Here is a 16333-nt window from a genome sequence, read left to right on the forward strand (position 1 = left end):
AAATCTGTCTGGTTTCCTCTTCCACCATCGAATCTAACTCACCACCAGGTGGTGATCGGTCGACAGCTCTGCTCCTCTCTTCACCCGAGTGTCCAAAACATGCGGCCAGAGGTCAGATGATACGACAACAAAGTCGATCATCGACCTCAGACTTAGGGTGTCCTGGTGCCAAGTGCACTTGTGGACACCCCTGTGCTCGAACATGGTGTTTGTTATTGACAAACTGTAACTAGTACAGAAGTCCAATAACAGAACACCACTCGGGTTCAGATCAGAGAGGCCGTGCGTCCCAATCACCCCCCTCCAGGTCTCACTGTCACTGCCCACGTGGGCGTTGAAGTCCCCCAACAGAACAATGGAATCCTCAGATGGAGTCCAGCACCCCTCCCAGGGACTCCAAGAAGGCCAGGTACTCTGCACTGCTGTTTGGCCCATAAGCCGAGACAACAGTGAGGCACCTGACCCCGATCCGAAGGCGCAGGGATGCGACCCTCTGGTTCACTGGGGTGAACTCCAACACATGGCGGCTGAGCTGTGAGGCTGTAAGCAAACCCATACTAGCCCACTGCCTCTCACCGCGGGCAACGCCAGAGAAGTGGAGAGTCCAGCCCTTCTCGAGAGATTGGGTTCCAGAGCCCCGGCTATGTGTGGAGGTGAGCCCGGCTATATCTAGCCGCTACCTCTCTACCTCCCTCACAAGCTCAAGCTGCCCCCCCCCCCAGTGAGGTGAAACTCCATGTCCCTACAGCTAGTCTCTGTGTCTTAGGATCGGGTCGCCTGGCACCCTGCCATCAGCTGCCACCCACCCTCTTTGCCTGGAGTTATAACAGATTGAGTACACATGTGGAAACTGTGGTGATGGAAGAAGATCTACTGATGAGTTTGTTAAATGAGATTCTTGTAGTAAGACAATGTCTGCCTGTAAATCCTGAAGCCGATGGGTAATTTTTAATCTCTTTTTTCTTGTAGCAGCCCCACGAAAATTCCAGGAGACGAAATTGAGAGTGTTCATGACTGGACAACTAAAATGAGTGTCATATGCATATCACCAAACCTGGTGTCTGAATGGAGCCAATTGTTTACGGGTGTGCACGCATGCATATCAGCTGAATCTGCGTTGTGAATTTGTCTATCGACATGCTTTAAGTGCACGCGAGACTGTTCAGTGTTAATGTGTATCAACAGACCGACGTCCCGGTGCGCCCCGTCGTGTCGGGTTACTATGGTAACGGGTGCAGCTATAGTGAACCATGACAGGGTGAGAGTGAAGAAGAGTGAAATGAGAAAAGAGTGAGAGTGAAAAAAGAAAAATGCACAAGAAAACATCCACAGTGAGCAGTGCAGTGGAGACGGGCAGTGACTTACTATTAATTATTTTATGGCAGTTTTATGTATTGATATTACAGAGTCGTTATGGGACAGTGAGAGTACAATACAGTGAGAGTGAGAGACTGCTGTGCTCCGGTATATCCTTCTGCGGAGCAGTGCGCATGCGCAGGTCTCTGTGTATCAAAACGTTATTTTAACTGATTGAAACGAAAAAACGTCTTTTAAAATGTTTTATAGCCATTCGAATTTACTTCACGTGCTAATACGCCATCCCCTGGACCACTGTAAGGAGTATTTTGTCCACTTTCGTCAGTTCGGCTCTGACTCCTATTCACCTCCAGCAATTGAGCTAAGCTAAGTACGATGCTAACAGCTGGGATCCAGCGACTGGACACACAGACAAAAGAAAGGTATTCATGACCTTATCTCACTTTGTCAATGATAGGGAAAGGGTGTGGGTCCAAAATCTTCTGAGTATTCATTTAACCTGCTGCTGGCTGAATTCCAGCGACTTGCGTATGGCCTGAAATTCCTTGAGGAGGGTTGCCAACAGGCTCAAACTGGCATAAAGACAGGAAAGCTTTTTATCTGTAGAGATAAGAACATCCGTTAAGTCGTCTGCAGGTGGAGAAATAGCTCCAGACGACTCCTCATTCCGCTCTCTCTTGGTTTTTGATGAGGAAGCAGAAGGGGTGGATGTTTGGTTTGGCTTCCCCATGACAATCCGGTCGAAACAGCGATCTATGTCTTCTGTCAGACTGGCCGAATCCTCCTCGCTGTGCTCCAGGGTGCACCTAAAACACACTAAGTTGCCTACTTCGAAAACTTTTTAGAGCTGAGTTAGCGAAAACAGTACAATAAAGTGAATGAATGACTCTTTCTGCGCGCTTAGCTTGAATCTGCCGTCTGACTGTGAAACAAGTTTGATTCTGCATGTTTATATTTATCACAGACTGAGGCGCATACACCGGTAACATTCAAACCACTGACCAGTTTTCCCAGTAACGGGATATCTTGTTTAACTTATGTAGCTCATAAACCCTGAGACTTCCTCAAATTAATTGAGCAGATTCTACTGGTTAAAGATCAAAGGTGAATAAGACTGATAAGATTAATAAAAAAGCATACAACAATCATTTTTGACAGTAAAGCAGATAAGACTGTGCAAAACTTTTTTTAAAGCGAGGGGAGTGAAGGATGACATAAAAATTGAAGGGGAACTTTTACAGAAACTGAAATAAAAATTCCCATCAGAGGGAGGGACGGAGGAGTAATGAGAGGGAAGATGATGAATAAATCTGTGGCACTGAAGGCTGGTCGAGCTCAGTCGTGTCTCTTCTTCAGTCTGATGATGATGATGATGATGATGATGACACTTGAGGAAGCTGACCTCTGCTACCCACAACTCTTCAACTCCTCCTGCAAGAAGACCGTGCAGCCTTATTATCTGTCGACACTTATTTACGTGATCCTGTCCTCCATCTCTGTGCTCACTGTGGTTTTGAACCTGCTGGTCATCGTCGCCGTCTCCCATTTCAAGTAGTCCTTACTTTCCAACAAGAATGATTTATTGTCATTTTTCTGAATGCTTATGTGATGCTGTTAAACTGCTGCAACAATAGTTGTTACTGCAAGTAATAAGGAAAGTCTGTTGTTTTCTCTGTCCTTCAGGAAGCTGCACACTCCCACCAACCTCCTCCTCCTCTCTCTGGCCTTCTCTGATTTCTTTGTGGGATTCCTCATGGCCGTTCCAATAATGCTCATCGAGGGCTGCTGGTTCATCGGTGACATGATGTGCACTGCATACCATGTTTTCGCCTATATTATAACTTCTGCCTCAGTAGGAACAATGGTGCTCATATCTATTGATCGCTACATGGCTATTTGTGATCCCCTGCATTATCCCACCAAAGTCACACAAAGCAGAGCAAACGTGTGTATTTCAGTTTGTTGGGTGTCTTCTACGTTCATTCACTGTATGTTGCTGAGAGATAACATAAAACAACCTGGCAGGTATAACACTTGCTATGGAGAGTGTATCGTTGTTGTGGATTATGTCGCTGGAATCGCTGATCTTTTCTTTTCATTTGTTTTTCCTGTCATTGTCATCGTAGTTCTGTACATTCGAGTGTTTGTGGTGGCTGTGTCTCAGGCTCGTGCCATGAGGTCTCAGGTTACTGCTGTCAAACTTCAGGGATCAGTGAAAGTAACTGTCAACAAATCTGAGATGAAAGCAGCCAGGACTCTGGGGGTTGTTGTCATTGCATTTCTAATATGTCTTCTTCCATATTACTGTGTGACACTCACAGGTCAGGATGCCTATATTAACACTTCAGCTGCTGCCTTTGTGATATCTGTTTACTATTTCAATTCATTCCTCAATCCTCTGATTTATGCTCTGTTCTACCCCTGGTTCAGAGAATCTATTAAACTCATCGTTACATGTCAGATACTGAGGCCTGGCTCCTGCGAGGCCAATATCATGTGAGGAAATGTTACTTTAAATCATTTTTCATTCTTAAAATTAGTAAAAATCATCTACAAAGCTCTCAATAGATTTTATGAACCTGATCTGAAGCCCAAAAATATTTGCATATAAGTTCATGTGATGTCCTAGCCTCATTTTGCTAAAACACATGAAAAGAGGATGAAAACAAGCAAAAAAACCTGCATTGATAAACATAACGAGAATTTTGATTGCCTAATAATACTCTCACATTCTCGCCCCACTCACCGTGTTTCTATCACTCTGGCAAAATCCACTCTGTCCATCAATGGTGTCACACTTTCAGAAATGTTATGAAGGGTTTCCAGATTTCTTCAAAGTTTGCCAGTTTGTCCTTTAAAATAAATGGAATCCTTTCAAGATGAAGTGTGTCTGTTTTTAGTGATATTTCTGCTTTTAATGACAGTATTTCCCTCTTCTTCCACAGAAGGAGAATCAGTCAGCAAATATAAAAGAAGACAGGCTTGACAAGCTTTCAGTTCTGGTAAATGATCTGAATGTCCAACAAAAATCCATCTGTACATTAAAAACTTCTCAAAATACAGATGTCCATAACCCTTGTAAATTTGTGCACATTTGAAAACTGTGAGACAAGTTTGCTTCTGTGCGTTCACATCCATCACAGACTGAGGAGAGGAAAAGCCCCTGTAAGGATGCAAAAGCAGCCTTCTGCAGGTCTGTGATGGTGAACATGCTGACCTCCTCCAAAACATCCAGGTATGTAGAGAAGAAGGCTCCTGCCACCTACAGAGGACACTGTAGCGCGTGACTCAAACTACCCAGTGTGACAGAATGCCTCATCTCAGCTGTTTTTCCCTTTGATTTTTTGTGGCGGTATGAGGCTGGTGTCCAAACACTGTTCGACGCATCTCTCCCCTGACATTAAGGTGGACATTTTAGCAGTGTCACTGCAGTGTTTCAGTGTCCATTTGTCTCACGGCACAGCTGGCCTGCCTGTGTGTTGCAGTCCATGATCACTGCACATCTGCTATGCTGAGCCACCAGAGCGCAGCATGAGCCGTGTGTAACGAGCTAGGTTTCCCTTCTGTAATGTTAAGTCGGGCGTTTCGTAGCAGTTTTGTGGCAGCGTGTTTTGTGGCTGGTTTTATATCAATGCAGTGTTGTGTTTGGCAGCCAGTTTATTCTTCAAAGAGTCAGTGACTCTTTGGAGAATGTGATCCTGGCCTGACATGACCCAGGTTTCAGCATCTGAAATCATAAGCATAAAGCATTAATTGCAGTTCTTCTGAGTGAAGAGGCCACTCCCGAGGACCGTCTACAACTCTGTGGCGGCATCAGTCGTCCTGTACGGTGTGGTCTGCTGGAGCAGCAGGAGGAAGCTAGACAAGGTCATCAAGAAGTTCACTTCTGTCCTGGGCTGTCTCTGGACTCGGTGTGAGGCCCTTCCTTCCTGCTGCAGTCAGACTCCACAACGAACATTTCAAAACTGCTCCCATTACACCTGTGCAATATGTTATCAGTTTTTTTAAATACCTGCGCAACATTTAATATCACTGTTGGAGCCAATTGATAAAATACATTTAATTAGTTTGATAAACATTTAAGTAATAATAAAAAAATCTAAGGTTTGTGTTTGTTTTTGCTCAGTTGATAATCATTGTCTGTATCTCTGCTCCTTCCAGTCAGGCCCTCCTCTCTCTAAGTTCTGCTGTGATGTTGAATGAGGAAGGAGAGAAGCAGTTTTTCTACCACAGACAACAAAGGATTTGATTTGTTTTGTGATGTTTTGAGTTTTGTTTCAGTTAAAGTCAACCAAGCAGAATACATGACTTCTCTAATGTGCTACGTTTCACTGTACTTCTGCTGTTGTAAAGAAGCTGTTTCCCCTCTGAGGCACAAATAAAGGTTTTCTTATCTAAAACTATCCAAAAACTACCATTATGTATTATTTTGTGCTGGACTTGGCATTCACAGAACAATAATAAAAGACCAAAACATGGTATGTGTATTCTGATCAGTAAGTCCACATTCCCAGGATCTTTCTCCTGACTCTTACATAAAGGTGAGGCAGTTTTCTGAAGCGTGTAAAATACCACCCTGGTCACAAAATACTGGTTTAACTACATGTTTTGAAAGAGCCAGCGATTAAGTGATTTTATTTCAAATTATATTTTGGAACAAAATGTAATTAGAAATTTCCTTTGTTGAATGGAAAAAAAATGTGAAAAAATAAGGAATATTTATTTCAAGGATGTTCTTTATTTTACTGAATTGATAATTATGTCTGCCATAATAATTAATGTCATTATTGTCTGGATCTCTCTTCCTCTTTATAATCAGCTGTGAAGGTTTTTTTTTGTTTTTTGTTTTGTTGTGTGAGGAGGAAGAACTGAGACAGTCTTTCTACCACAGACACACAAACTAAGGATTTGAGCCACAGATGAAGCCAATAATTTTTCTATTAGTGTTTTGTACTGAAGTCAACCACAGAGAATATTTTTTTAATTTAATTCTGGAAATTTTATGTGAAGTCTGGAAAATCTCTGCAAGTGCCTTTTTCCCTGAGACTTTTTTTTTTACTCCTTAAATACTTTAATTGATCTCCTCCTCATCTAATTATCAATATCAAAAGCTTTTTACTTGGGTTGAATGATTTCTTCTCTGTCTCTTTAAGAAAAATAAGAGAGGCAACAAATGGAGAGGAGCTAAATCAGTTTGCAACCAGGATGGGCATAAAACACTCCACTGTAGCACAAAAAAGACAGGATTTTCATTTGTGATCACATTTATTCTACACAAACAATTCAGACAATTTCTGTTGCATTCATAGGTACAGGTAGACAAGAAAAGTAAGCTGCATGCACATAATTTAACAATGACACTAAAGACAACCTAAAAAGAGGAGGCATTAGCAAGATTTACTTATGAATAATCTGAAGATCTCCCTCGTACTGCTTCAGAAATAAAGAAGAAAAAACAACAATCCATCCTCGGTCGTTCATTTTAGAAGTGTCAGTGACTCGTGAAGCTGGTATAACAGGAGCCAGGCCTCAGTATCTGACATGTAACGATGAGTTTAATAGATTCTCTGGACCAGGGGTAGAACAGAGCATAAATCAGAGGGTTGAGGAATGAATTGAAATAGTAAATAGATATCAAGAAGGGAGCTTTTGAAGCATCAATATAGGCATCTTGACCGGTGAGCATCACACAGTAATATGGAAGAAGACATATTAGAAATGCAATGACAACAACCCCCAGAGTCCTGGCTGCTTTCATCTCAGATTTGTTGACAGTTACTTTCACCGAACCCTGAAGTGTGACAGCAGTAACCTGAGACCTCATGGCACGAGCCTGAGACACAGCCACCACAAACACTCGAATGTACAGAACTGTGATGACAGTGACGGGAAAAACAAACGAAAAGAAAATATCAGCGATTCCAGTAACATAATCCACAACAACGATACACTCTCCATAGCAAGTGTTATACCTGCCAGGTTGTTTTATGTTATCCCTCAGCACCATACAGTGAAATAACATAGAAGACACCCAACAAACTGAAATACACATGTTTGCTCTGCTTTGTGTGACTTTGGTGGGATAATGCAGGGGATCACAAATAGCCATGTAGCGATCAATAGATATGAGCACCACTGTTCCTGCCGAAGCTGCAGTGGTAATACAGCCCAAAATATAATAGACAGCGCACATCATGTCACCGATGTACCAGCAGCCCTCGATGAGCATTATTGGAACGGCCATGAGGAATCCCACAAAGAAATCAGAGAAGGCCAGAGAGAGGAGGAGGAGGTTGGTGGGAGTGTGCAGCTTCCTGGAGGAGGAAGAAAACAACAGACTTCACTGTTATTTTCAATAACTATCATTGCAACAGATCAATAGTTTGAAAACTATACAATTCAGCGTACAACAATGCATCTTTCATTTGTAAAGTTAAACAAAAAACAAAAAAATTGTCTACTTGAAGTGGGAGATGGCGATGATGAGCAGCAGGTTCAGGAGCACAGTGAGCACAGAGATGGAGGACAGTAAAATGCAAATGAGCGTGGACTCTGAGTGAGGCTGCACGGTCTTCTTGCAGGACAAGTTGTGGAGTCGAGGGTAGCAGAGTTCAGCTCCTTCAGGGGTTGTCATGATTAGAACTGACAAGGAGAAGCTGCTGCCACTTCTGTGTTACTACATTTATTTGTCTTACTCCAGCACATCATTCTCCAGTCCCTCCCTCTGGTGGGAGGTTATTCATTTGTTTCATTTGTCCTCTCTCTCTCTCTCTCTCTCTCTCTCTCTCTCTCTCTCTCTCTCTCTCTGTCTCTCTCTCTCCAAGAGGGACGGAAGGCCAAAGACTCATGCTTTTCACAATTTCTTAATGAAAAAAAAAAACAGCCCAGTATTCCTGTCCTTTTACTCTGATCAGCCAAATCCAATATGGCAATATGGTGCAACCAGAAGTATTCAGAAGTATTCTAAAGGGTAAATACTGTGGAGTCCTCATGTGTGCAACATGGATTTATCATGGAGACTGAGGAAAACAGTAGATGGGCCTGGGAGAAAGTTGTGTACAAGTTTAAATAGGCTTAAGTTATAAATATAAAACATCTGAAGAATCAACAAGCAATGCATTATGCCAAAATGGGAAGTGCCTGGCAGAATAACAAATCTAAAAGACATGCCCGTCCACCTAAACTGAAAGCTGGGAAGAAGAACACTGATAAGAGAAGCAGCCTGGAGGCCCATTGGAACTGTGGAGGAGCTGCAGAGAGTCACAATTTGTCCACAAGAAAACTATCAACCTGCATTAAACAAATCATACAAGAAAATACAATTTTGGACCAAAGATAGAAAAATCCAGTCTACAATTTGTCACAAGTCATGTTGGAGAGTAGGAAATACTGAGAAAGGAGCTCTGAGGAGAACAAAACTTAACGAAAAATAACACTGCACGTCACCCTGAAAGCGTCATCTCCACTCTGAAGTATGGTGGAAGCAGCATCATGCTGTACAGGACAAAGTTGGAGGGAAACCTGTTAGAGTGTGAAAAGACTTGAGACTCTGGTGGGGCTCAGTTTTCCCCAGATGAGTGGAAATCATACTGTTATGGTGTGGTTCATAGGCTCAAGTTCAAACAGCAAGTGAAAATGGTGGTTGGAGCTTAGAGAGCCGATTTTATTAGCCTCCAGAATCTTAGGGTGAGTGAGCTTGAGATCAGGGGAACCCTTCAGTGTTGCCAGATGGGAAATGTAGGATTATCGTACCAGAGACATACAATTATCGTATTTTGAGGAAAATTATCGTACACCCGTCATGATCAAACTAAACAAGTCTATTGATGCGCTATAGTCACTCTTGGGTTGAAAAGCGTCTAACAGGCACTCACGGCTTTGCGCCAATACCGAATGGGTCAAAGAACGTCTGAATGGATTCATCAGCAGCTCCACAGTGGTTAGGTGAATGTGTCCCCCATAAACAATGACGGGTGGGAACTAATGAGCCAAACCATGAGGCCTGGAGGCCACCTAATGTCAGGAAATAGACATAGCACCAGGTTTAAAAGGTAAATAGTTTTCATGATAACTGACAAGGAAATAAAGATCTGGCTTCAAGTATTGAAATTGTATTTTCAGTGAAACAACATTGTCTCTGTCCTCACAATGAAAACACTTATAAAATAAGCAAAAACTGCACTTTCGGTAATTTCCGGTAGGCGGAATCAGTTTTTGTCAAGCAAAATAAGCTGATTTTGACATTGTAATGTCTTTACTCATTTTTCAAGTGGTATAAAGTACTGGTTGTGTTCAAATGTTGTAAATCTGACTCTGCTGTGTTATATTAAATAATTTTGGGGCAAAATATCCCTCTGTATACAATACCAGAGGCATGAATCTGTTTTCGGCAAGCAAAATAAGCTGATTTTCACATAATGTCCCTTTACTCAATTTTCAAACCGTACAAAGCACTGCCTGGGATCAAATCACTCTGTTGAGCGATCTAGTAATTTTGGTGCAGAAAAAAAAAAACACATAGAACAAGACAGCTGGACGTACAGGAGGCTATCACATGCAAACACATATAAACATCGTTCGATGTTCATAAACAAACTTGTTTGAGCCCGATGGAGACTGCTGCAGAGCCGCAGAAGCTGCGCTTTTCACCTGTCCGCGGACCGGCTCCGTTTCTTCTTCTATTTTTTTTTTTCCTTTCCTCACCTATGGGGCGGTGCAGCGGACTATTCAGCCAATCATTACTGTTGTTCTGAGGCCGGCTCACATTTAGAAAAGCACGATTGGCTTGAAACTTGTCACAAGGAAAGAGATGCCTTCAGGGTTCACAAAAAAATCCGACAGACAGCTGCGACAGACTGATTAAAACCAATTACAACCACACTTTCACGGAATGGTCAAATTATCGAATATTTGGCCTTTTTTTGGATTATTGATCGTACATCGTACAGAGGGCAAAATTATCGTACAAATACGATAATTATCGTACACCAGGCAACACTGGAACCCTTAGAGGCAAGTCCAGCGAAGTCAGGAAAGGAAAGCAGAGCAGGAGCAAATCCAAAGGGCTTGGTTGCGAGTCCAGAGTTGATGTTGAGGAAAGGGCAGGCGCCTGAGATTGAGATTGGAAGCTGAAGCTGGTTATGTTGCAAAAAGTGAATTAAATGTATTGACATCTTTGATTTTTTAAAATTGAAGACTCAAGACATGCCCTCCACTGAGCTCATCGTGAGACTGGTGGAGGGGCCGCCCTGGTGGCCGCCATGTGCCTTCTTTGCTCTGACAGCTTTTTTTTTTTTAGGCCCTGAACTGTTTTGTAAATTGGGCAGCAGTTCACAGAATACCTAAGCAAACTTGTTTGAAAATATTTTTAAATTTCTCTCATCCTGTTTTTGCATCATCAGCCCGTGGAGGTCTATTGCCCTTTCCAAATATTCTGGTGCTGCAAGCTTGGACCTTCAGCACATCAGTTTCCTCCTGGAGGAAGTTTGGTGCCTTGAACTGCTGCTGCAGCTGTTCTCATCCATGGTGGTGGTGAGTTAAAACTGGTGCTGCACCTCGCAGCTCATTTGAAGTGAAGGAGAGGCGTTCAGTTAATTGGTCAAGATTGCAGTCCGCTGTGTTAAGCCCAGTCACACCTTCTCTCCTCCCTCTTTCCCATTTGCGCTGGTGAGAGAGACCAGGCAGCAAACTCCGGTGATGGAAAATGAAGCCAGGAGAAGTGCAGACAAGCTGTAATTGCAGAAAAATTCCAGCAGAGGACATGATGTTCCAAAAAGAGCCTGAGTCCCATTGAGACCCATGCAAAATGCCAAATTTCACAGTGAAACTATAAACATACTAAAAGCCTGGTTTCAAAGCATGTTTTGGTCACTATCACTAGTTTCTACAATCGTGTCGGCTTGGCCACATTGTGATTTTCATATGCTCATGTATTCATCTGCTGATTTCATTTTCTGAGTTAACGTTTTGCATAAATCACCCTATCACAGCACCTCCTCTGTTCATGTGATGGAGTCATCTGCCAGGCTTGACCAGTATATTGACAGTTTCAAATGTTCAATATGAAGACGTCCTGCTCGACGCTTCAAAACAGGATTTCAGAATGCTTTTGGCGACGTCAAGTAAGGTCTGTCCATCTTTTAGATCCAGGCGTAGGGAGGGATGGAGGTGTGGATGCACTGCGCCGGACTGCCCTGTGTACGAAATTGAAAAATGAAATGGACACACCTCGTTGGAGCTCCTTGCACCTGATCTATGAAAATGCAGTTTAACATCTTTAAAAGATCCTGAGAAGTACAGCAAATACCCAGGATTTGGAAGGACACCGTGTCTGTCTCGGTCCCTAAATCCAGCTGTAGCAGCATAGAGGTTTCTGCTCTATGTGCTGCATGCAGGCCAGTGCTGATTGGCTGCTGATGAGGTGGGCCGAGTATAAAAGCAGAGCTCCTCCTTCCAAGCTTCCTTTGCGCCCCTGCTGACTGACGTGTCATTTCCTGCTCAGAGGTCGCTGACTGACAGGTACAGCAGCACACTGCTTCAGTTGATGGCTCTCTCATCATGCTAACTGGGCACGCTCTTCATTTGGGGGTTGTCCCCTCCCCCCCAGCATGAACGAATGAGTGAATGTGTGTGTGTGTGTGTGTGTGTGTGTGTGTGTGTGTGTGTGTGTGTGTGTGTGTGTGTGTGTGAAGGTGCGGGTTGCATTTTATTGTATCATTAGTGTGTTTATTTCTATTTATTTTGTTCATTTAGTTTATTTTTTTCACTCGTCAACCCATACGTGTTTTATTTTCCTTCTCCCTTCAGCGGCTGGAGGTCAGTGGTGGCTTGCTGTTGTCCGGAAGGTGGCATCCTTCCTTGTTTGCTGTGCGCGGTGGTGGTTTGTTTCACTGGGTGTGGTTTGATTTGCTTTACTTTTGTTTAATGGATCGCTCCCCTCCGCATTAGCTCAAGCCCATCCACTAGGCCTTAGCCGAGAGTCAATTCCCCCCCCCCCCCCCTTCCCTGGGTTCTGTGTGAGTTTTTAAAGTATGTATTAGGTACTTTTAAACACTTACTGTTGGAATAAAGATTGTATTTTTTAAGTTGGAACCACGTGTCCGTTTCAATGAGCAACGGACCTGCGTGCTTCCAGTTCTAATTCCCTGGGTGAAAGTCCCAGGGTGGCGTTGTCAGGTCTTATATCAACAATTGACATCTCCCTTCCCACAATAACTGAGCCGATATTCCTCCTCTCACCACACAGCCATCCCACAACACTCAATGAATTCAGATCAGTGGCATTAATATGGCATTAATATGAAAATCTTTGAAAATCTTTGAGATAGGTGAGGAAACTTTTTTCCAACAGGAGGTGCTGAGAAAAAAAAGGGGGGGTGGGGCCAGAGTTAGCCTGGATGGACTCTGACTGTTGCAGTGCTTATTGAACTACACTGGAATAGAAAACTGTTGAATTACCAGAATAAAAAATGGGTTACTACAAAGATACAATACACAGGTACAGGTCCCAGGCTTCATGCAATTAGTGTACTAATGTTGAGCATCACATGATACAGCCTCAGTAAAACTGATATTTCGATACAATTCAGCAGTTGATAAATCATGTCTACTGACTGCATGGCGGCAAAATCATAGTCAAGCAGTGTTCTTACCTTGTAAGCCTGCAGTCATAACACTCCAAATGTGCGTTTGCGCTCTGGGGTGGTACTGCTGGTGTTTCCTGTAGCTTTGTTTTACTCAGATATTTTAAGTTTTTTGTCCTGGGATGGAATGCTAAAGAAATCCGAAAAGCACTTTTGGCCCATGTAAATTAAACTTTGGAACAGACGCGGGCAGTTCCCACTACTAATGTGTCATGCAAAAAATAAGAGGCTCTCAGACCTGACTCTTTGTAGTGAATCAGAAATTGGCAATAAGATTGATTGTATGACGGAATGCATGTAGAATAATGGGCAATTATGGTGTTTTTCATAAAAACACTAAAAATAAGCTATTTTTACAACCTTAAGGTGACAATGAAGATTTGTCCGGGAATCGAAAGAGTCAGCTCTTCTCTGGGAGCTGAGCTAAAAAAGCCGAGTCTCTGAAAAGAGCCCCACTTCCCATCACTGCAAGAGCCGCTACTGTGAGCGCTGCGCGCAACATCACCCTTCGCGAAAATGCAGGAAGCAGATTAATTTTATTGAAATGAATTTTTTTTCAAGCTGTCTTTGTAGAATGACGAGTGGTAATCCTTTTCCCAGAAAACGTTTTTATTTCACAACAGAACCAAGAACAGGCACTTTCCAGACAGACGCCATTATTAACTCTGCCAAAATCCTCTTCCTGTGTGAGAGCTCCCCCTACAGTCCTCTTTGGGGAATTGACCGTAAAGCATTAAAGTGACATGAACTGATAAACAGTGTTTCTAAATAATCCCTATATGACAGTCATCAAATTGCATTTAATAGCTAAAGTGATTATTATTCATAAAACAGAAGTAGACGATGTAGTTTTCAGTTATGGACGTTTTCGCTACATTCGCTAGGGGGTGCTGTGGCACCGTCCGCACCGCTAGTTCCTGCAGCCTTGAAAATTGACCAACAGCAGCTAGCCTACACACTCAAAAGAGGAGTGGAGGATGTTACACTCACTGTTTTTAACCTGCATTTTAAACAGGAAAAGGACATCACACGTGGCTTTTATTTGCTGATTGCCACATTTCAGAGTGTTGACAAAACCCTGATGAAACTTTTTTATCCTACTTTTGTCAAATCTGCTCTAGGTTTCTCACCGGTATCTTGTTTTGGAAACTTTTTTTTAGAAGTACATCTTACGTTTCGGTCTTATCTTATTATTTAAGACAAGCCCAACCCTGATTTGACCTATTTATTGTGCCTTTATTATTATTAATGTTTTTCTTTTTTATCATGCTCTTTGTCGGATGCCATCTCCTGCTTTTTCAACTACTGCTTGACTAAAATTTTAATATACAAAGGATAGATAAGTCACATTTGTTTGATGGTGATGTCGACAGCACCCTGTTTGGACTGTGTCGGTCACGTGTTTACTGAGCAAGACTCTGCTCACCTGAATGTAAAACACAGGCAAATACAGCAGCAGGGACACAGACAGCTTTAATTCTTACACCTTTAATAGAAATATTTTTGAATATTTTGTGATTTGGAGCAGAATCTTTTTGTTATGCATTGAGTCAATAATTTCTGCCCTTGCAGTTCCAGTCCTGGCAGAATCGACCAGTCAGCTAAATGAAAAGCAGTTTCAATGCATGGACAATATAGGCCCTGTTTGCACTAAAATGTTTTCAGGTGAGAACATGACACCGGTGCTTGGAGACAATGATAAAGCAACTTTTTGAAACCAGCTCCCAAGGTGGAACTTTTTCAAAGAGGATCCAACTTCGTAGATGGACAATAATAACACTGGTGGCAGAGCGTCATCACTCCCAGTCCATCCTCTCCTGGGATTTGAATCCAACTAATGCCTGTGTACACACCACTGTTCATAGTGTATCATTCTCTGCATACGTGTGTGTGGTTTTATTACAAAACAATAAATAAAAACAGCACCAAATAATGGCCTGGTATGACATCTGCATCATTTTATACGTTTCTGTCATTTGAGCTGTAAGAAATATTGTTTGAAAACATTACTGTGTGAACAGAAATGCAAAACCGATCATTTTCACTTGAAATCTTGTGGAAATGGAGCCTTCACTTGATTCTGCCAATGTGAGGACTTAAATTATGCAGCTCATGTATTTAATGAAGAAATTTAGGGACATTGTCTGTAAATACTCAAGATGTCTTTGAATTTCATCATTATGTCACTAATAATCGCATAGTACTATCGCCTGTTGGTGTTGTGCAGCTTCTGAAACCACAATTTCCCTGAGGTACCCTCCCATAGGGATCAATTAAGTTTTATCTAATCCAAACTTTCATACATTTCACTGAATTCAACTCCACCAGATTCAGATATCTCTGTCTTGAAAGTGCAAATCTAAAAATGAATTCATTGGTAAAAACAAGGCCAAAAGTATCAGAATAGTAAAATTTAGACGGTGTTGAGCAAAGGTGCTTGCGCACCAGGGTTGTTCAGGGACTCATTTGGATTGAGGGGAGGTGCCCAAAATGTTCACACTTTCCTTTGGTCTGGTTTGCATGTGAAAGCAAACCAAATTACCCATGAAGATTACGCAACTTCCATTTGCATCTTCTAAGCTGTGCTGTCTACAAACCTATCATTTCAATATGAAAATAAGTGACAGACGCCAAACTAACTTTGAATACGTTTCTCACTTTTGTCAGGACCTGGAAAAATATTCAAAGATCGTCGACCTTTTCAATGTGTATGACTTAAAGAACAGTTCTAGTCATGCATACTTTATTTATATGGTCTGTCCAGAATGAGCCAAGACAAATGATGTAGAATCTGACAGTTACAGTACATTACGATCACACTGAAATAAAACTAAACAGTCATGTATGTGCACTGTGGATAGATAGATAGATAGATAGATAGATAGATAGATAGATAGATAGATAGATGCCTGGGTCCACCATGCCTGGGTCCACTCACATTAAGGGGGGTTGATGGCATTGAAGGTACTTGAGAAGTCCACAAAAAGGGTCCTCACTGTGTCGTTTCCCCTATCCAGGTGTGCGTGGGCTCTATGGAGGTGGTACAGCACAGCGTCTTCCACCCCAACATTCACCCGGTTGGCAAATTGTAGTGGGTCCTGGACGTACTGAACCTGGGGCCAGAGGAGGGGGAGGACGAGCAGCTCCAGCATCTTCATCAGATGTGAATTGAGCGCCACCTGTGACTAGTTGTTCATCTCACTGGGCCGGGTCTTTCTTTACACCAGGATGATGCAGGATGTCTTTCAGAGGATGGACATCAACACACTAAAAAATGTCGGGTAATTTTGTTAACCCAATCCCTGGGTTATGAAATTGGTAACCCAATTTGGGCTAATATAATCCGTTTAAATTTGCTTGAGCGAGTGTTCTCC

At 42.5% G+C, this 16333-nt stretch overlaps 2 protein-coding genes across 2 annotated transcripts; one reads left to right on the forward strand and one right to left on the reverse strand.

The window, feature by feature from the left end:
- Window positions 1-2695: 2695 nt before the first annotated feature.
- LOC115403369 (trace amine-associated receptor 8a-like) lies at window positions 2696-3817 on the forward strand. Its single transcript, XM_030112234.1, has 2 exons — window positions 2696-2868; window positions 3001-3817. Exons 1-2 carry the CDS (start codon window positions 2696-2698, stop codon window positions 3815-3817), a joined length of 990 nt encoding a protein of 329 aa, XP_029968094.1.
- Window positions 3818-6808: 2991 nt separating this feature from the next.
- Window positions 6809-7951, reverse strand: LOC115403356 (trace amine-associated receptor 8a-like). Its single transcript, XM_030112222.1, has 2 exons — window positions 7779-7951; window positions 6809-7631 (listed from the first exon to the last, which is right to left on the reverse strand). The coding sequence occupies exons 1-2, from the start codon at window positions 7949-7951 to the stop codon at window positions 6809-6811; spliced, it is 996 nt and encodes a 331-aa protein (XP_029968082.1).
- Window positions 7952-16333: the final 8382 nt, after the last annotated feature.

This window comes from Salarias fasciatus, chromosome 16, assembly GCF_902148845.1.
Source record: "Salarias fasciatus chromosome 16, fSalaFa1.1, whole genome shotgun sequence".
In the NCBI taxonomy this organism is placed as follows: Eukaryota; Metazoa; Chordata; class Actinopteri; order Blenniiformes; family Blenniidae; genus Salarias; species Salarias fasciatus.

Excerpts from the sequence above, each read along its gene's own strand:
- LOC115403369 (XM_030112234.1), top strand. The coding sequence starts at position 2,696 with ATGATGACACTTGAGGAAGCTGACCTCTGCTACCCACAACTCTTCAAC. Across the intron at positions 2,869-3,000 it reads GTCGCCGTCTCCCATTTCAA|GAAGCTGCACACTCCCACCA; the intron begins GTAGTCCTTACT and ends TCTGTCCTTCAG.
- LOC115403356 (XM_030112222.1), bottom strand. The coding sequence starts at position 7,951 with ATGACAACCCCTGAAGGAGCTGAACTCTGCTACCCTCGACTCCACAAC. Across the intron at positions 7,632-7,778 it reads ATCGCCATCTCCCACTTCAA|GAAGCTGCACACTCCCACCA; the intron begins GTAGACAATTTT and ends TTCCTCCTCCAG.